General features: G+C 39.2%; 2 protein-coding genes across 2 annotated transcripts; one reads left to right on the top strand and one right to left on the bottom strand.

Annotated features, from left to right (window-relative positions):
- Positions 1–1,882: 1,882 nt before the first annotated feature.
- On the bottom strand, positions 1,883–9,430 carry LOC133126975 (cytochrome P450 2J2-like). Its single transcript, XM_061239537.1, has 9 exons — positions 9,245–9,430; positions 8,972–9,134; positions 8,317–8,466; positions 6,778–6,938; positions 5,406–5,582; positions 5,029–5,170; positions 4,351–4,538; positions 3,323–3,464; positions 1,883–2,058 (listed from the first exon to the last, which is right to left on the bottom strand). The coding sequence occupies exons 1-9, from the start codon at positions 9,428–9,430 to the stop codon at positions 1,883–1,885; spliced, it is 1,485 nt and encodes a 494-aa protein (XP_061095521.1).
- Positions 9,431–13,352: 3,922 nt separating this feature from the next.
- LOC133126974 (cytochrome P450 2J2-like) lies at positions 13,353–20,124 on the top strand. Its single transcript, XM_061239536.1, has 9 exons — positions 13,353–13,631; positions 16,307–16,469; positions 16,728–16,877; positions 17,207–17,367; positions 17,567–17,743; positions 18,515–18,656; positions 19,047–19,234; positions 19,621–19,762; positions 19,844–20,124. The coding sequence occupies exons 1-9, from the start codon at positions 13,440–13,442 to the stop codon at positions 20,017–20,019; spliced, it is 1,491 nt and encodes a 496-aa protein (XP_061095520.1). The 5' UTR covers positions 13,353–13,439; the 3' UTR covers positions 20,020–20,124.
- The last annotated feature ends 290 nt before the right edge of the window (positions 20,125–20,414 follow it).

The following is a 20,414-nucleotide window of genomic DNA, read 5'->3' as shown; positions in this document are numbered from 1 at the left end:
TCGGGGGAATCTGCACCTATATCCCTGATGGAAGTTGCTGAGGTAGTCAAAAAGCTCCTCAGCGGCAAGTTGCCGGGTGTGGATGAGATTCGCCCTGAGATGCTGAAGGCTCTGGACATTGTTGGGCTGTCTTCGCTGACACGCCTCTTCAGTGTTGTGTGGAGGTCGGGGACAGTACCAGCAGAGTGACAGACCGGGGTGGTGGTCCCCATTTTCAAGAAGGGGGACCGGAGGGTGTGCTCCAATTATCGGGGTATCGCACTCCTCAGCCTCCCCGGGAAAGTTTACTCTAGGGTGCTGGAAAGGCGGTCGAACCTCGGATTCAGGAGGAGCAATGTGGCTTTCGTCCTGGTCGTGGAACAGTGGACCAGCTCTTTACTTTGGCGGGGTTGCTGGCGGGGACAAGGGAGTTTGCCCATCCAGATTATATACCTCTCCTGGCCTGGGAACACCTCGGGATCCCCCAGGAGGAGCTGGAATGCGTTGCTGGGGAGAGGGACGCCTGGAATACCCAGCTTAGCCTACTGCCACCGCGACCCGAATCTGGATAAGCGGGTGAAAATGGATGGATGGATTTTGTGTAAGCCTGTAATTTTTGAGATTCCTGAGACACCCTTTTACCGGACATTGAGTTTTGATTATTCCCTTCTGTTTTGGTTGCCTGAGATTTTTTACTACTCTCCTTGTGCCTACTCCTCTGTTCTGAACTCCTGGATTTTGACCTGTGGACTGTTTTTGTGACTTCCCTTTTGCCTCTCGATTTGGCACTGTGTCTATCTGATTACCTGACTTTGACCCTTTGACTGAATAAAGACAAAGTTTCTTGGAATACTGTTGTCTGCGTCTAGGTTTCTGGCCACAAGCGTAACCCCTCGAAAGTAAACAAGCCAAGTTTGAGGTCATAACAGTTACAAGAACATTTATTGCTTCTTGTCATTATGAATCAAAATGCTTGAAAATGTATTAAAATAAATGATCCATGCCATTATGGGCCAGCATTTGTGTTTATATTTAGGCATGGGCAAGTCATTATTAACATAGACATGGACTAAAATTGTCTAAAATTAATACGACATAATTCTGTTTATTAAGTACAGTATATGCTTGTGTAATAGTCATATTTGATTTGGTGCCAATTTGCCCATTCAAAATCATTTTAGATGAAAACTGTGAGGGAATGATAACTTGAGAAGTTTTCTTAGCAGAATGATTAATACAAAAATTGGGCAAGTACTTAATTCTTTCTGGTATGAAGTTGTTTATTAACACTATGGCAAACAGAAGAAGTTAGTACTTTCAGTGACTATTTATTAGGAAGACCTATACACCAGCTTGTTAAGGCAAATATCTATCAGCCAATAATGTGGCAGCAATTAAATGCATAAAAGCATGGAGACATGGTCTCAGGATGGGGAAGAAATGTGATCTCCAGAAAGTGACTTGACCATAGAATGATTGTTGGTGCCAGGGAGGGTTGGTTGAGTGTCTGAGAAACTGCAGATCTCCTAGGATTTTAGTGAACAACTTGTTTAGTGAGTATGGTGTGGAAAGAAACCCCTCAAAAACATGTCAATGAGCGAAGTCAGAAGAGAATGGCCAGACTGGTTCAAGCTGAGCTTGAAATAACCACACGTTACAATAGTGGTAAGCAGAAGATAGTGGTAAGCAGAAGAGATCTTTGAACACACACCATGTCAAACCTTGAAGTCAATGGGCAATATGTTAAAGTGACATTTACATGCAATATATGATCGACTAAAATTATAGAGCATAAAAATAGAACTTGAGCCTGCACTTTACATTGTTGTCAAGATGTTCTCAACTCAACATTACATGCAATTGATTCCTTGGCTGCTGCTGCTGTTTGTTGCTGTATAGAGGGTTAGCGATCCAAGGCGCACATCTGGAAAGATCCTGGAGTGTAAGTGATCCCAAGCTGACCCTCCAGGCTGGGCTCCACTCCAGGGGGAGGAGAGAAGGTGAACCTCTGGAGGAGAGAGGTGAAGAAGAGGAACAGCTCCATTTCAGCCAACTGCTCCCCCAGACACACCCTCTTACCTGAAGAATGAAAGTGGCAGTTAGGAATAAAACCGAGAGATACAGGTCCTTTGCTCTTTATCATCTACAACTCATGACTTCCTGTTGAATTTTGGCATACATCTTACACAGTGGCGTAACTGAGACCTGTCGGGCCCCGGTGGAAATTATACTCCAATAACATTCCGACATTCAGAACCAAAGACAGAAGACAAAGCTCAGGGATAAGCGCCAGCCAGTCCTCCTAACAGATAGCAGAAATGCTACTAACACATAGAAGACAACATTGCAATATTATATTACTCTTTCTGACTAACAATGGCTTCATGGAAAAAAGCAAAAATGCTGCTCACTCACTTAAAAGGACATCTATAACAGCATTCTGCACTGATCCAATGGCAAAAATATACCACTTGTTATTGGGGCGGCCTGTAGCATAGTGCTTTAGGTAAATGACTGGGACACGCAAGGTCGGTGGTTCTAATCCCAGTGTAGCCACAATAAAATCCGCACAGCCGTTGGGGCCTTGAGCAAGGCCCTTAACCCTGTGTTGCTCCAGGGGAGGATTGTCTCCTGCTAAGTCTAATCAACTGTATGTCACTCTGGATAAGAGTGTCTGCCAAAATGCCAATAATGTAATGTAACTGTGCTTCAGTCTAGGTACATTGGTAGCTAATCTGCAAAAGTCAGTAAATTCTATATTTCCAAATGGTTTCACATGTTTTTTGATATTTTGTGACAGTGACGTTTGTTTCCCAATGAAAGAAAAGGCAGCAGTGCTAATAATCCTGGTGTCCTCTGCATTTTAGCCTTTTACAAATGATGAATGTCTTTGGTCTCTTGTGAACAACTTGATAAGGTTCTTTGTGATAATAATTCTGATTATCAGACCTTGCTGACTTAACAGCAAATAACATTCCTGTACATTTTCTAAATTGAATTAAATTTGTAATTAAATTTGTACTGGACTACAATTGAAAGTGCAACTAAACATTCTGTTTAATGCTTGCCTTTTTATACCAGTGATAGTTGTAAGAAATCTATGTTTTAAAATAAAGAGCTTGACAAGCACGAAAGGCATGAAAAGCTTCTGGGTACATACCCCATTTGTTTAGGTCTATCCATAACTGAGTTTCTACTGTATTTAAGTAGGATTGGATTTTCGTCAGTCGGCATTATTAACATCATTACAAGAGAGCATGAAAGAAAAGTAAGATAATGTATATATTACTAATTATGACATATGCCTACAGGTCAAAGGCAGAAATAAAAGAGTAGCAGCCACCTGCTGAAAAAGGAAGGAAAGCTTTCCTTCTCCGAAACTGGCCCAGAGAATCCAGAAAGTGCTCAGGGTTGAAGGTGTCTGGTGTCTCCCACTCATGTTCATCATTCAGCACTGAAGAGAGACTAATGAGCACGGTTGTACCCTGCACAGAGGAGAAACAAGAAACAGTGTCACAACACAAACACTTCTTCTCTTTGTTGTGCTCAGGGGGAACAAAGGTGCCTTCCATACTGACCAGGGAGGGACAGTTGATGTCAGAGGGGCACCTCAAGTGTTCCATTAAAAAGGTATGGGGAAAATACTGCCAAATTTGAAAGGCTATTCACTGAAGTTTTGAGTGATGGGGGGAGTGGGGGCGTTCACACTCCAATGACAACACATTTTCCTCTCCCTGTGAATCTTTCCTTTGCTGTTTTTTTTTTATTTTTATTATTATTATTTTTTTACAATGTGACAATTTGTGACAATTTTTTCCATCTGTGTTTTTTTTATTGATGCTCCATGTTTTGATTTTTTTATCTTATATCAATTGATATAAGAACAGCAGTCTACACAATCAGTTACTACATCTCTTGTTCCTCCAAATCCCATTGGCCATCTATCCGACTGAACCCACCTACAGTACCGTATATACTACTACAATAATGGATAATCTTAATTTAGAACAGTTTTCTGAAGTTAAGAATGTTTGTCGAAAGGAGGCCCATTGTCCGTACTGTGAAAGCGCCTCAACATGAGCAAAAGCTTCACTGAAATTGAATGCAAATTCTGCCCAGGTGCCCCCCCATTACAATTTTGGAAAATATTGAAACAAGTAGTTCAGCACAATATGAACACATGAACACAAGGTGTATCTCCATAGTTTCAAAGAAAAATACATTGCAATAAATGTAACAATACACATAAAAATATTACATTTGTTGACTACTAAAAATGTATGAGTGAAAATATTGATTGAGCCAGAAATGTATTCCTCCAAGTGGTGAGAAATGGGTTCCTACAGTATTTCAGTATTTTCTTTCATTCACCTTTGGTATAAAATGTTCTCCTAACTTTGCATCTTTACTGGTCATTTTGGGGAAGCCCATTGGCACAATGTTGCCCATCCTCTGTATCTCATGTATAACAGCATCAGTGTAGGGCATGTTGGCTCTGTCTGCCATGATAGGCTGTCGTGACCGGCCAATCACACTGTCTATTTCATCCTGGACCTTCCCTGTGAGAGCAAGCAGTGAAAATAGTAATAGTTATAGCTGAGTGAACCATTCACTGTGCAAGCTATCAGAATCATACCACTATCAGAGCAAGCACTGGACTGCAAAAACAGGTATAAGGTGTCATGAAGATACAACACATATTTTACACAAGACAAGTAGATTTCCTGATTTAAATACCTTGATAATTATGATTGATCAGATTATCTGCATGAATGAGGGAACATGTAATTTGATTTAAAAAGATCTTCTGGCCAGTTCCATGCTGTAGATTGCTTTTTTCACACAGCTGAATTGCAGCCATGTTGAAAAGGGATCAGTTCTTTCTACAAGTTTCAGTGCTTCAGTTGGAAATATGCTAATAATCAGTTGCAAATGAATTGTGCAAAGTCATACTATATTTATTCATATTGTTTATACACATTTATATATTTATATTTATGAAGTCATTATATTCCAGAGCTCTGGAAAAAAAGATTGGCAAACACATACTCTGAATCTCTGGGTTCTTCATCATGAAGACAAAACCCCAGCGCAGGGTAGTCGCACTTGTGTCTGTCCCAGCCTCAAACATGTCCAGAATGCAATATGTCAAGGTCTCAATATTGAAGCCAGCTTCAACATCATCTTTTTTCTAAGAGATTGGAGATTTCATAAGAGAGGTTGCAGAAAACAATTGACCTAATTTAATTGAACAAATAAATAAAAAAAGGGGGAAAAGTTTAAACCTACATCAACACAGGTTTAGACAAGGCAGACAATCACAAATCCAGGAGACTACAATGAAAACCACCTATGGTCCTACTGGAAGGACTTACATAACAACAAGATCTAAATTCTCAGGTTGGACTGAAATGATTTCACCTTACCGTCTTAATTTCTCTCAAATAGGTGTCAATGTAGTCTCGGGGGTCAGAGGGATCCCAGTCTTCCTTGTGCTTCTCTATTTCTTCGTTTATGAAAGCAATGATTTTATCATAGTTTGAAAGAATGGTTTGGTGGGATCCTGGCAAGTACTTTAGAAGTCCTGGAAGAACATCGTACAACTGAAAATGAAGAACAACAGCACCAACGTTACATCTGTTGGCTTTTTTATTGCTTGTTACCACACATGCCATTTTGATGTCCAGGTCAAGATTCAAGCAAAATGATTAAGCTGAAAATACAGTCATGGATCATGGTTTGCTCACATCAGTTCATAAGTAAAGCAGGGAATACACCAAGCCGACCATCAGCTGTTCTCAGACCTTGTGGCATTTGGGGGATCCCATTGGTATCCAATTTTTCAAAAAATTGGATCCCAATTTGATTGGTCTACCTGATTGGTCTACCCTTCAAGCCAATCAGCAAGTTTTGATAGGGCGTGGTGCAGTAGTAGAAACAGCTACCAATACTGGCCAATACTGGGCCAATACTTGTATAGCCTACGTTTGTTTGTTTGCTTTTCTCATATGCTTTCGTTACTTTGTGCACCGTTACTTGGTGGATCTGGGCACGCATGCTTAAGTTACTTACCACAATAGGGCTATTGGTTACACTGTGACTTTGTATTTGCTAACTTTACTAAAATAAGCTGGTTGGTATTGAGTAGTGCTTGAGCATATGAAATCTCGCCAAACTTTTTGTTTATAATATTACCAATAGTTTGATTATTCTCTGATTCAAACCCAGGTACACTAATTAATTGCTCAGATCTCTTCACATTAGCAGTGCTGTTTTGAAAGTAAATAGGCTTTGAAAGTAGACTACTGGAACTTCTAGATTTTACTCAAATGCATAGCCTACCACCACTTCCCATTTTCCACTTACTGTTGGTAGGCTACAGTTTTCAATACCTGAATGAACTCCTAGTAGCCTACACCTTACACTGTTAAAAGTATGTACCACATCAACAGCCCTTATACTGTACTTGTACTGTATATCTTCTATTTCCAGTGAAGGAGATTCAAAAGCTGTGGAACTCCCTCGGAACCCAATACATGTGCTATAGGCTAATGATGACTTACGTTCTCAAGGCAAAGAATATAAATAGATGCAAATGAGGAGGAGACAGCCAGGGTAGTGCAAAACCTTTATCAGACAGTTAGGACAGATTACTCCCGACCAGTTCTGATGGGACCCCTGTTGTCGGCCATAGTCAGATGACTATCAGACCTCCGTTGGCTTGTATTCCCTGCCTTAGATAAACTCTAGTTCTACCTGCTGAATTTGTGGGGGAAAAAAATGAAAGTGCTTACTAACCTGAGCGTGTAGACTTCCAAATAAAAAAATGGCTTCTGCATTCAAACGTAGGACAGTCTGAAAGCGTGTGTCACTGTAGTCAAAACGATGTCCAAACACCACAGAAGAGATGACATTGGAAACTGCATTGCTCATTGTAAACTGGGGATCAAATGGTCTCCCTGAGGTCAAAAGCAATAAACAAATAAGATCTGGTGGGCTAGTATGAAGAGTTAAACCCATGGGGCAGTTTATTAATATGGTAATACAGTTGTTTAAATGTTACATTTGGTCTCATCTGACCACAGCACCTTTGTTCAATCATACATTAAATAACAAATTGAGACCAAAATTGAATGTTTCAATCAGATACAGCATTTGTATGTTTGGCACTGAAAGAGAGATGTATAAAAGTATGCACCTCATACCCACTGTGAAATATAGTGGTGGGTCAGTGATGTTTTGGGGCTATTTTAATTCCAGAGGCCCAGGGGCACTGGTTAAAATCAATGGTATAATGGATTCCATCAAGTATCAGACAATTTTGACTGACAATCTGGTTGCCTCTATCACAAGGCTGAAACATGGCTGTTGGTGGACTTTCCAGCAAGAAAATGACCCAAAGCATGCCTCCAAATACACACAGAAATGTTTGTTATAATGCCTATGCTGTGTGATCAATTATACATCATGGCTTTATTGCTGTTGAGTGATTTTGAGCAAGGGTGGCACGGATGGTGCAGTGGGTAGCACTGCCGCCTCACAGCAAAGAGGTCCTGGGTTCGAATCCCCGTTGGCCGGAGCCTCTCTGTGCGGAGTTTGCATGTTCTCCCCGTGTTTGCATGGGTTTCCTCCCACAGTCCAAATACATGCAGGTTAGGCTGATTGGAGAGTCTAAATTGCCCATAGGTATGTGAGTGTGTGAGTGCCCTGCGATGGACTGGCGACCTGTCCAGGGTGTATTCCTGCCTTGCCCAATGTATGCTGGGATAGGCTCCAGCCCCCCTGCGACCCTGTTCAGGATAAGCGGGTTAGGATAATGAATGAATGAATGAATGACTGAATGATTGTGAGCGCTTGACTTGTACAGGCGTGTTTCATGTGCCTCTCATTGTGCTTAAAAACTACTGCACTTATTTAATGCATTTCACTTGCCTGATTTGGAAGGTTCTCTAATTGCAATTTCTCTGCAACCTTTCCTCCCTATTAAAAGCAGTTGGTTGGTGATGGAAGGAGACCGCTCTGTTAGGGCATGGGGATGGAGGACCAGACGCCACCAAAAGGGAATCTTCAAGTTACCACTAGAACGTGTGATAACCACTAATATAGTCTAGGGTTCTACCCAATTGAATGAAATAAAATATAGTAAAGAAAATATAGTTTATATTTTTTGACCAGGATAGAATGGACTTGGTGAGATTCAGTATTCATGTGGCTTTCAGAGTTGCATTTTCATATGGAATTCCCATTTTGTAATAAAAAAGAAACTAGAGGAATTATACTGCGTATTCATGAATTATTGTTTAGTGAGGTGGAGTTTTTGTGCTGCAAATAAATTACCCTGCTCCTCTTTCATAGCCTGACAGATGTACTGGCACTCCTGTTGAATGTACGTCATCAGGGTTTTCTTGCCTTCTCCAAAATACTTCAAGTGGATATTTGCAAACTTCCTCTGGCTCTTCCACAGCTGACCATTGCTTAGAATTATACCTTGATCAAAAAGAGAGAGGTTTTACAAGGAGACACTGCTACTTGACACAAACCCACAGACACACACACATACACACACCTAGTGATTACTAGTGATTGAAATAGCATCCCATTTTGTCAATTCCATGACCAAATAAACCTGTTGAAGGTCTGTGCAATGTGAATACCACTAAATGAATTATCTGGTTAAAAAAGCATAACATAAGGTTCTGTTGGAAGGTAAGCAATAACCAAAAAAGGATTATATATTAGTGTTCAGCAGCTACTGTGCAGCTGTCCATAAACAAAGATGCATGCCCAAACATTTAAAAAATGTATTTCTGCAGCAGAAACCCCTATGCAGGACAACTAAAATACTGTAACTAACATTTTATATACAGTACTGCATATTCATAAAACAAATTGTACTTCAGCAATTATAATTCACTGCCTTCCATAATATATCACCAACTTTATTGAAGTAACTTTCCGTTTTCTAGTTTCCTAACAAATTAAAGTCACTTACCAAGCCCTTTAAAGATTTCATGAAAAAGAGGAAGTAGTGGGCGGTCAACCAGGTTTTCTCCCTGTGTAACCAAAGCCTCCTTCACCATCTTATAGCCTGATACAAAAACAATCTTCTCACTGCCCTTCCTCAGACTGAAGACATTGCCATACTCTCCAGCAAGCTATGAATAAAAAGTTAATATGTATAAAATGTATATGGATTTCTGCAGTTCAACAGCAGATATTACGCATCTATCTGAATTTTTCACCTTTGCCAAGTCAAATCTCTCACCTTTGCAATGGTCCTAAAGTCAAGAGTACTGTGGACATTCCCCAAGAATGGCAATGGCCAGGGTCCTGGTGGAAAATTTGGTTGATTTCTATTCTTCAGGATATCAGAAATAAGTAGGAACACAAGGAGGAATAGCAGGCAGTCCCTGATATTAAACCATGCCAATAATAAGTACAGCAGAATCATGGTAGTTCAGGAGCACTGAGAGAACAGTACAGGCACAAACTGATCTGTATACTGAAATGTAGCGAAAGTTAAATTAATGGTGACCTTTGAGCTGAAAATTGAGGGGGCGGGCAACTTACCCATAAGCCTTTGAAGAGTAGGCTATGTATTTCGTAATTATGATTATCTTTTTAATTCTAAGTGTTCTGTTCTAGAGCAGAAGTGATCGTCATATAGACCAGGGGTGTCAAAGTCCAGTCCTGGAGGGCTGCAGTGTCTGCTGATAATTGTGGTACGTGACAGCAGTGAGAGCTTCAATGAAGTAGCCAACAAGCCTTGAACCCATTGAACCACATTCTTTTTTTCCGCCTTTTCCGGAGTCAAAAATGAAATAGTTGCAGTTATGGTAATTGTCTAGAAGCAAAAAATGGCTGATTTTGATAAACTTTCAGATAACTTTTGGCTTGTGCCATTGCAAGTGGATTTTTACAAGTTTTTTTTAAACTAACTAGTTAGTGTAAGGGTAATTTTCTTGATTGATTCTTAATAGATTATCAATTGACAATGTGTGTCAACAAAGACAATCACATGATTACAAAAAATATTAAAAGGCAATTTCAATTTCTTAAACTCCAATCAGAAGCTTTATTGAAGGGATAAGCAACTTTTTCAAGGTTTGAGACCTGCTGGTTTTCCACCCTCCCTTTACCTGGGGAACATGTGTGAAGACAAGTCTGGCCAATCAGTAGCATTAATTACCCAGGAGAAAACAAAACCAGGGCTGGATTTTGATGGGAATAGGGAAAAAATAGATCTTTATATTATTTATGTTCACTTTGCATATATTTTAAAGGCTGTAATATTGAAAGGTCAGATACCCAAGTGTCACACGCATTGTTTTCTCCACAAAAACTAATTGTATGAACATTCCATCACATGGATGTGAGAGACCAGGACTAATGCTAAAATGCTGTGGATTACAAATTAGGCTACTGTGCCATTTTCAAATAATAACACTGCAAACATTCTATATAATCCAGTCCAGTAATATAGGCCTATTGAAAAAAAGACATTTTGAACAGCAATTTCTCCTGAAATTGATTATGAAAGAAGAGGCCCTGATCTAGTCAGCCTATTTGTGTAAAAATGTACTGCAGTGCCTGAAATAATCCCAGCTGTGAATCTGGAGCCAACTTCAGCATTGGGTCAGACAGTCTAGAAATTGACTAATGCTGGAAAGAAATGTATGGTGTTTTATTGTGTTTCATTCCCCCGTCTTTAATTTTCTCCAAATTTGGAATCCTAAATAACCCAACCCATTGCTATACAATCCTGTCCAGCACATGCTCCCAGTGATTATTTATATTCCCTCTACAGTGCACCAGCTGTCCTTTCTTCCTGGGCTACATCATGAAAACGTACACACTGTAATTTAATACATTATTAAATGAACTCTTCAATAGGTTTACCTTTAGAATTATCCATCTCCCATGGTAATATTAGTCCCTTGTTCTATTGTTTACATCAGTGGTGTCCAATCTTATCCTAAAAGGGCCGGCCTGGGTGCAGGTTTTTGTTTTAACCCAGCAGTAACCTACCTGATTATACTAATGAACTAATCGTGGTCTTTAACCAAGACCTTGATGAGTAGAATCAGCTGTCTTAGTCCTGTGCTAAAACAACAACCTGCACACACACCGGCCCTTTCTGGATAAGATTGGACACCCCTGGTTTACATCAATAAAACATATGCAGGATAATTGTATCACAATATTTAACAGTTAAATGATTTTCTGTTTTTGAATGGGTACAGATTATTGTAGTGCACTAAGAAACACAATGGAGCCAAATCACAACACTTGACAAATCACCTTGGAAAATATCACCAACAATGCGCATTCTGCATAGGTCTTTCTAATCTATGTCCATGTAGTTCTCCAAAAGGGAGAACTAAATTGTATTATGGGTCTTATGAGGTATAAAATGCTGCATTTTGCTTAGTAAACTATAAAACACCTTTTATCCTGAAAAAAAGGGTTTGCACTTCCTCCTAAATAAGTACAAAATTTCCTTAAAAAATAAGTAAATCATTGCCATAATACTATCTTGTATACTAATATATTCATTGAGGTTCATTGATTTAAGTTTTTGTCAAATAGCCAACTCCCATCAACAAGTCAAACACATTCCATAATTTCACATGCTATCTAGTATCAATAGCATGCTGGCATACTGGTATTAACATGGTGGTAATAACATATTTTGATAATGTATTTAGACTCACCGGTAGATAAAATGGGGTCACATCACAGAAAATGCCCTCTATTGTGTTGTCAATGGTGTTTCGACTGTCTTTCTCAGAACAACGTAAATTACATTAAGGGTGGAATTTGTACTGCAGTAACCTAACAAGGTAATGAGTGCTAAGCACAAACACTCCTACAATGTGAAGGAAACAATATGTCTGTGTTTTATGCATCTATGCATATTTCAGCTAATTCTAAAACTCCAAAGCACTTGTTGAAGAACAATTTTAACAGTATATTAACAGTATTTTAACACTTTTTGGATTCTGATGACAATTTTGTGAGGGAGGGTGCATTCATGCCCTTCTCAGTAGGTAATAGGAATACAATTTAGGCATGGACAAAAAATACATTTTGAATCTTAAAGTTCCTGGTAAAAGATGCTCAAAGTAACTGCTGTTGGCAGCAGCAGAATGAATTAAGAAATTAACAGAAGCATAATAGCTTCCTTGACTTTCATTGACAGAACTCTGGTCCTCATGTTGGCAAACTCCAATGAGAGACTCCAAAAAAACAGAAATTGTAGCACTGTCGAAATATTTTTGGACCGCACTGTGTATACTTTTATTTCCACACATTTTGTCTAATGTTTTAATAGTTTCTTTTAGTGTAATCATTTTTTTTTTTAGGCACCCCTAACCATTACTGTAAATATTAATTTTGTTACCTTCCGTGACGCCCCCGTGACCCGCCCCCTCCCCATGGACATGCCGGATCCGTAATAGGCACTTGTGAGCAGTGTCACATGGGTTACAACAGCTTATGACACAGTGGCCCTGAGTGAGTGAGTGAGTGAGTGAGTGCCTGCATGCACTGAATTAGTAGCTTTCTGCCACATAAGTGTGCCGTGGGAAAAACATTGAAACATGAAAGTACATTTATTGAAATAAAAGTATAAAGTTTTTCCCTTATGTTCGAACATACCATAACATATAGATCAGCCATCATCAATTCTGCACCTTGAATCCAAATCCATCCCTGGTTTTCTTTTCTCAATGGTAATTAAAAAAGAAATAATTCTACTGACTGGCCAGATTTCACACCTGACTCCCAGGTAAAGGGAAGGTGGAAAACCAGCAGTCCTCAGACCTCGAGAACCATGATTTGACTATCCCTGACATTGATTATTATTAGTGTTGTTTATTATGCAGCCTTTTTTGTCATTTTTATTAAGGGTGGCAATAATTCTGGAGCTCACTGTACAAACTAACATCAAAGGATATGCATAGTAATGCAAAAAAATTATTAAATCAACTCAACTGCATAGGTTATTTTGTCTTTCTAATTCTCCCTCTCCATTATTAGCCTAAGCCCCTTTTCCTTACACCATCCCCACTGTTTACCTGTCACAATGTTTCCAAGAAACAACTATTTTAATGCTCCTGGGAAGGCCACATTAAGTATATTTGAATATTATTTAATACAGTGATTGCGTAGTGAGTGTACCTTAGCCTAATGTAGCAACAGTCCTTGCTGAGACATGAATTTTATTTCATGTATAGCAATTTTGTATATTCTCCTCTGTGAAGCACAAATAAAACTGAAAACGGCCAATGACGTTACAAGCTTCCATTGTGTGCTGTGGTTGGTTGCGTAATACACAGCATCCGTTGTGCGTAAAGTCCGGAAGGCAAGTAGACACTTAACTTCGTTGGAGTAGATTCACAGCACAGAGGGCTTTAGCATATTTTTCAGCAGTGCTTGGGGGTGCTTTTCTGTTCAAAATGATGCTGTATTCCTTGCTAGAGGGGCTTGATATCAAAGGGCTTCTAGTTTTCCTAATTGCCTTTCTTCTGATTACTGACTTTCTAAAACACAGAAACCCCCCCAACTTCCCTCCTGGACCGTGGAGCTTGCCTGTCGTGGGAAATGTCTTCCATATAGACGCCAAACAACCACATATTTACCTGACAAAGGTAAGAATAACCCGTAAGAATATTATGCGTCATATATCAATCTGCCATTGAATAAATTCAGTTAAACTACTCATCATCCCTGCTAACAATTACAGCAGGGATTCAAAGCTGATTTAAGCTTTCGACACTGGTTGTACAACGGATAGGTCTGGTCCATTGTCTCTATTGGTCAGTTTGCGTTCCAGCCGTGCCAATATCCACGATATACTCACCACAACATGGAATGTTCACACATATTTCAATATTACTCCGCGTTTGTAGATCACCGTCATCTACTTTGTAAACGAAATTAAATCATTTTGCTAAAACAAAATAAGTTATTATAAAGTGTGCTTATACCTTCTTGGGGATTTGGAAAGGAGTAGGAACGAGTGATCCATCCTCGGATAGAAATACCAGCAAGACCAACAAACCAATAAGTGCATGTAATATGGCAGTGTCAAGATAAACGTCTATTGTTACAACAAAGACAAATGACTTGTGTGTCAGTGTCGTCAGGTATAACGTAAACTAGCAAGTTTAAGTTTGCTAAGGTTAGTGCAGTCGGGATACATTATTGCAATAGCGTTGCACGTTACGTTAGTACCGTGGGATACACTATTGCTAGTAGCTAACGTTAATACCGTTGCTTAGCTAGTGCATTGGGGAAACATTATTGCTAGCTAACGTTGCTTAAATAGTGCAGTGGGGACACATTATTGCTAGCGAACGTTAGCAATACCGTTGCTTAGCAACCAGTAAACAACTGTTCAGCGGAAGAATACATTAACCATAAAACATAGTTCCATTGCAATACATTCATTCGTTTGTCTTGTATTTCTTTTGGGAAAATTTTAAAGGTTCATGTGGTAACCGTTTTATAATAGCGTTATTGAACTCGAACCTGTGGTATGTCGTGAATATTGGCACAGCTTGGGGGGTGTTACGGCACTCCGCGAAACACCCTGCCAGCTGTGCCCAATATCCATGATATACCACGGGTTCTCGTTCCTTAATTATACAACGTTATATACGTTAATTATATACGTCCGCTACTTTTTCTCTATTGGTCAGTTTGGAATGTTCACACATCTTTTAATATTACTCCGCGTTTGTAGATGACTGGTATCCACTTTGGAACCGGAATTAACATTGTAATAATTTCGCCGCAAGTACCCGAACGTTACCAAAGTAAAACACAGAGTGATTTAAAAGTGTTCTGGAACACTTTAAAATAAGTTTTGGAACGCATTGGCCGTAACCGTATCCAATATTGTTGGCAAAGATACTCCCACGCTGTACTAATTTTGAATGACAAATCAAAACTTGATTTATCTCTACCTCAGAAATGTGTATGGTTGGCTGGCTGGCCTCACGGCAGCTAAAAAGATGCTTGCACAAAGATGGAAGCTACCGCATTCTTTTCCTGGTCTCATTGGGTGAATAGCTTTTATCAAATTATTTGTATAGTAACATCAATCATGCAGATTTATGGGGCTGGCCATAGGAGATTGGATGCCTGGCATTGGGCAGTTGCTGATGTTTGTTTTGATTTCAGGTATGTGGTTTGGGTTGTGTCCTTGTTGTGTCCTGTTAGGGGGTGGATTTCCAAAGACAAGTGCAAGGAATTGTTCGGTCAGTTAAGAAATATCTCTAAAATGAAGACATTTTGACTACCACACATTATTCATGCTTTTATTTAATCCTGTCTGTACTCCCCTTTTCTCAGTATTAACTGGTTAATTACTGTTCTGCAATTGCTCCAAAGTGCAGCTGCTAGGTTCGTAACTGGAACGAAGAGAAGATATCATTTCAGTAGCCTCCTTGCATATTATTTTATTTTATTTTATTATATTAATTACAAGGCGGCCCTGCAGAGGTGTAAACTTCAATCTTCAGATAAAGCTTTGCTTTCGGTTCCAAAGTCAAGGCTGGTACCAAAAGGAGATTTGGCCTTCACCACCAGGGCACCTAAACTTTGGAATGACTCGCCTTTTTAAATGTGTTCAGCAAGCCTTTTTAAATGTGTTATGTTACTTTAAGTCCCAACTTTTAAAATGAGCTCTTTACTGAATTTTACTGATCTTGTGCTTCTGTGTTTTCTAAATGTGTTTGGTAATTTACAGTACGTTCTTGTGTCTGCTTTGTGTATTTATATTCTAGGTGTACCTACTGTATGTGTATACACAGTCCAAGTTGGGAGCTTTGTTGTGTGACGTTGCAACTGATCTTACTGTTTACATGAGGTCATCTTAGTCATGGATAAGTTTATGCTTGGTAGTAGTTATTACTACGGGAAAAATGTTAAACTGTGCTACGTATGAGGTATTTCCAACCAACTCATAACATACCTGCCATACCAGTATTTCATGTTGCAATGTGAACTATTATCTCTTGGTAGTGTATCAGATGTAACACTACTGTAAATATCAGTGGCTTCACTTTCCCTTTCCAATTGTAGAGATATCAGACTCAATTCTGTAAATGTAATTTCTGACACTCTGAACAGCAGAAAATTCATGGAATGTTCAGAGAAAATTAATTCTAGAAGTAAAATTGCCAACATAAGCAGAAGTCCTGATAACTGTTTACATTCTAAGCTGTTAATATCCCCATTGAAATTGGTGTAACTTAAATTAAATCCACACGTAGAAAGTTAAACCACTGGTGATGAATTGTTCGTCTCATTTTCAAAGCTGGCCAAGGTTTACGGGAATATCTTCAGCATCCGCCTGGGTAGAGATAAGACCGTACTTGTGACAGGGTACAGAATGGTGAAGGAAGCATTGGTTACTCAAGCAGAGAACTTTGTGGATCGGCCTCCAAGCCCAATGACTGACAGACTCTATTCAGGAACAGGCAAGTGTCACTGTCTACAATCACATCTCTCATTTTCCTCTAAAAATGATGAGCAAAAAAAGCTATATAAAATAAACAGTACAAATAATGAACTGATGAACTGAACTATATTTCCATCAGTATAGGTTCTAAGATGTTCAAAACCTCAACCATCAAAACATTTGTAAAATGCTTTTTGTCTGTACTCTACAGTACAGTAGTGAACCTTATTGATCAGAATGAAAACAGAAGCAAAATGAACATGTAAATTCCGCCCAGGCATATTCATGAGCAATGGCTACAAGTGGAGGAAACAGAGGCGATTCGCTCTCACCACCTTGAAGAATTTTGGATTGGGAAAGAAATCCTTGGAGTCTGTCATCTGTGAGGAGGCCCAATTCCTCCAAGAAGAGATTGAGCGGGAGCAAGGTAAAGCATCAACTAAACAAGGGAGAGGATTGGAAGGCTCAGATTCCCCTCAATATGTTACAAACTCACTCTGTATGCTTATCTGTTCATCATGTCTCCAGATCAAGTAATCTACAGTCCTATTAATGTTACATTTTCAAGAAGAAATCAATGAGTGTTAGAAATTTCATGGAAATGTATTAAGTTGGATGGAAGAAACAAATGCTTAACCAACAGCTCATGCAAGGCTGTAATTTTAAAAGGCTTAGTATGTCGAACAATAGTGTAAATGTCAATGACATCTGAATATTAAATCTGAATATTAAAGTTATCTTCCTCTTCATTCATAGGTAACCCCTTTGATCCCCACTTGCTTCTCAACAATTCAGTCTCCAATATCATCTGCTTTATGGTTTTTGGACACAGGTTTGATTATAGTGATCAAAATTTTCAAATTCTCCTGAAGCTGTTGTCAGAAACACTTAAGTTGGAAGGTTCCATATGGGCACAGGTAGGAGCGGTTTCCACTGAAAGGTTTATAATAGTATCTTTAATGTTAATATATGGATATTTGTCATAAAAATAACAATAACAGCTACACTGAATGCCCCGTTCAGATGCAATAGTGATATCTGAGATTACTGTAAATAGCTGCAACATTCCTTATGAAACTGTAAATCCTCACTATGAATTCATATTTTCCTATTCAGCTCTATGAAGCTTTTCCCACTGTGATGAAGTTTCTTCCAGGACCACATAATGAAATCTTCACACATTACAAAGAACTCTGTACATTTGTGAGAGGGGAGCTGGAGAAGCACAAGGAGGACTGGGACCCATGTGTCCCACGTGACTATATGGACTCCTTCCTTGCTGAGATAGAACGTGTAAATGTTTCTTTTTTCCTGTTGCACGAATGATCATATTCATATCAATCATGGATTACAATTGTGAACATTGGCATGTTCCTTTGTGCTGCTTGTACACTCAGTGAGCACTTTATTAGGTATTTATTAGACTTACTTTTTAGACTTCTACTGCTGTAGCCTGTCTACTTAGAGTTATTATGCGTTGTGTGTTCAGAGATGCTCTTCTGCATAGCACTGTTGTAATGTGTGGTTATATCCATTACTGTCACCTTCCTGTCAGCTTTTACTAGTCTGGCTATTCTCCTTTGACGTCTCTCATTAACAAGGTGTTTCTGTCTGCAGAACTGCTGCTCACTTCTTTTGTTTTTTGCACCATTCTTTGCAAACTAGAGACTAGTGTGTGTAAATCCCAGCTGAGATACTCAGAAACCACCTTGTCTGCCACCAACAATCATTCCATGGTCAAAGTCACTCAATCACATGAATAGGTAGGTGTAATAAAGTAATAAGTAGTTCCTAATAAAGTGCTCGGTGAGTGTATATTCATAATACAGACATCTGAGTTTGGTGAAAGCATACTGTAGCACATGGGAAACGTCAATCCAAAAGTACCAAAAAGCTTCTGGTAATGCAAAATCCATGTTGAGTCAATTGTTAACCTAAACCATTTAATCCTATTCTCTGCAATAGACTTACATTAAAATAAGGCGCACATCATATTTAACTGGGCTGCAGAAAATAACCTGCAATCTTAAAAATGAAAAATCTGATTGACATTTCTTTTGTCAGAATAAGCATGACCCTGAGGCTGGCTTTGATGAGTTGAACCTGATCATGTGTGCTTTGGACCTGTTTCTTGCTGGAACTGAAACCACCTCCACCACACTGCGTTGGGCCTTGCTCTACATGATGAAATACCCTGACATCCAAGGTGCATGGTTCCCAACAGATTTCCTAAAGCAACCCTCCTACTTTACAGTTGGATTTTATAATTGTATTATTTGATAAAAATATATATTTAATTTGACAAAGAATTCAAAGGTCTAATGAATCCTCAATGAACATTTCAAGGCAAGTGAATCCCACACAATCATGGAAGGGAAAATAGATCAAATAGAGGAGGAGGAGGAAGAATTTGTCGATATGTAATAACAAAAATAAACAATGAAACTAAAATTACTGTTCCAACTTGTACTGTACTGTACCTGCTTATTACTATTACTTTAACACACAATTAGTTATAGTTTAGCCTGTGGCTAAAACTTTATGAATAATTTTATTACTTTAAGTGGTCATTCATTTTGGACTTATCCCACTACAGAGAAGGTCCAAGCGGAGATTGACAGAGTAATTGGGCAGTCACGCTTACCCTCCATGGCAGACAGAGCCAACATGCCCTACACTGATGCTGTGATACATGAGATACAGAGGATGGGCAACATTGTGCCCCTCAATGCCTTCAGAATGGCCAGCAAGGACACAACACTAGGAGGATACTTTCTTCCAAAGGTAAGAAGCTCAACAGGTACTTTATATGTTTGAAATGTAGGGGTATAAATCTTCCTTTGTCACAATTATTCTTTTTTAACAATTCTATTGATTTCACAAAAATCAAAATGGCCCACAAAGTACAAACCCTTGAATGAGGACATTTCTTGTCCTGCTAGCCAAATAATTGAATACCTCAATATAATGTCTGCTGCCATCTGCTTCATGTACAGTGTAACATCTATGAAACTACAAACAGAATAATGTCCATTGTCTAAGCACAAACGCCCTTACAACGTGAAGAAAACTAAACTAAATGAATATTTTACACTTCTTTGCATAGCTTGCCAATTCTAAAAATCCAAAGTTTTTTTGGAAACTGCAGTCTCAGTATTTTCGGTGTTTAGGGCACGTCGGTATTGACGAACTTGACCTCAGTGATGTTTGACAAGACCGTGTGGGAGACACCACATACTTTCAACCCCGGACACTTCCTGGATTCTGATGGCAAGTTTGTGAGACAGGATGCATTCATGCCCTTCTCAGCAGGTAACGGGAATACAATTGTATGCACTGAATTGCAGGCAGGACAAGTAGTCGTTTGTTAATTAACATGGTGCTTCTCATCAGGTAAGAGAGTGTGCCTGGGGGAGCAGCTGGCTAAGATGGAGCTTTTTCTCTTCTTCGTCATCATCTTCCAAAAATTCAGCTTCTCCCCTGTCCAGGGTGTAGAGCTAAACCTGGAAGGTGAAATCGGAACCACCCTGACTCCAGTTCCTTTCAACATCTGTGCCTCCCTTCGTTAAAATGCCTTTAGTAAACATTCCAAAGCTGAAAATAGGACAGATTTTGCATGCAATGTATGTAAAAAATCCATGCTTCTACCTGAAATAAATACTGTCCCCGAAACATTTCTGTGGTTTCTCACATCTCTCTTGCCAGAAGGCCCATCTGAAAAAACTGTATATTCTGCGAGTTGCAGACTAATTGGAGAAAACAAAGTTGCGCACTCTGTAGGCTCCCACCATTTATTCAGGAAGGTGTTTTTCACACCACAGGATAGCCATTGGAATCCTGATCAGGATTTGGTCCATAAGTATAATATTGGGAAAGAGCAATACCTCCAGTACTTTCAATTAAAATCTGTTTTAAAATATAAAATTAAAATAATGAACAACTACTTACAACCATCTCCGCTAAT

The sequence above is a fragment of the Conger conger genome, chromosome 4 (genome assembly GCF_963514075.1).
Source record: "Conger conger chromosome 4, fConCon1.1, whole genome shotgun sequence".
In the NCBI taxonomy this organism is placed as follows: Eukaryota; Metazoa; Chordata; class Actinopteri; order Anguilliformes; family Congridae; genus Conger; species Conger conger.
The sequence above is the reverse complement of the archived record's forward strand: the minus strand, read 5'-3'. Positions and strand labels throughout refer to the sequence as shown.

Excerpts from the sequence above, each read along its gene's own strand:
- LOC133126974 (XM_061239536.1), top strand. The coding sequence starts at position 13,440 with ATGATGCTGTATTCCTTGCTAGAGGGGCTTGATATCAAAGGGCTTCTA. Across the intron at positions 16,878-17,206 it reads AGAGATTGAGCGGGAGCAAG|GTAACCCCTTTGATCCCCAC; the intron begins GTAAAGCATCAA and ends CTTCATTCATAG. Across the intron at positions 18,657-19,046 it reads GAAATACCCTGACATCCAAG|AGAAGGTCCAAGCGGAGATT; the intron begins GTGCATGGTTCC and ends ATCCCACTACAG.
- LOC133126975 (XM_061239537.1), bottom strand. The coding sequence starts at position 9,430 with ATGATTCTGCTGTACTTATTATTGGCATGGTTTAATATCAGGGACTGC. Across the intron at positions 9,135-9,244 it reads ACTTTAGGACCATTGCAAAG|CTTGCTGGAGAGTATGGCAA; the intron begins GTGAGAGATTTG and ends TTTTATTCATAG. Across the intron at positions 6,939-8,316 it reads GGCTATGAAAGAGGAGCAGG|GGAGACCATTTGATCCCCAG; the intron begins GTAATTTATTTG and ends TTTTGACCTCAG.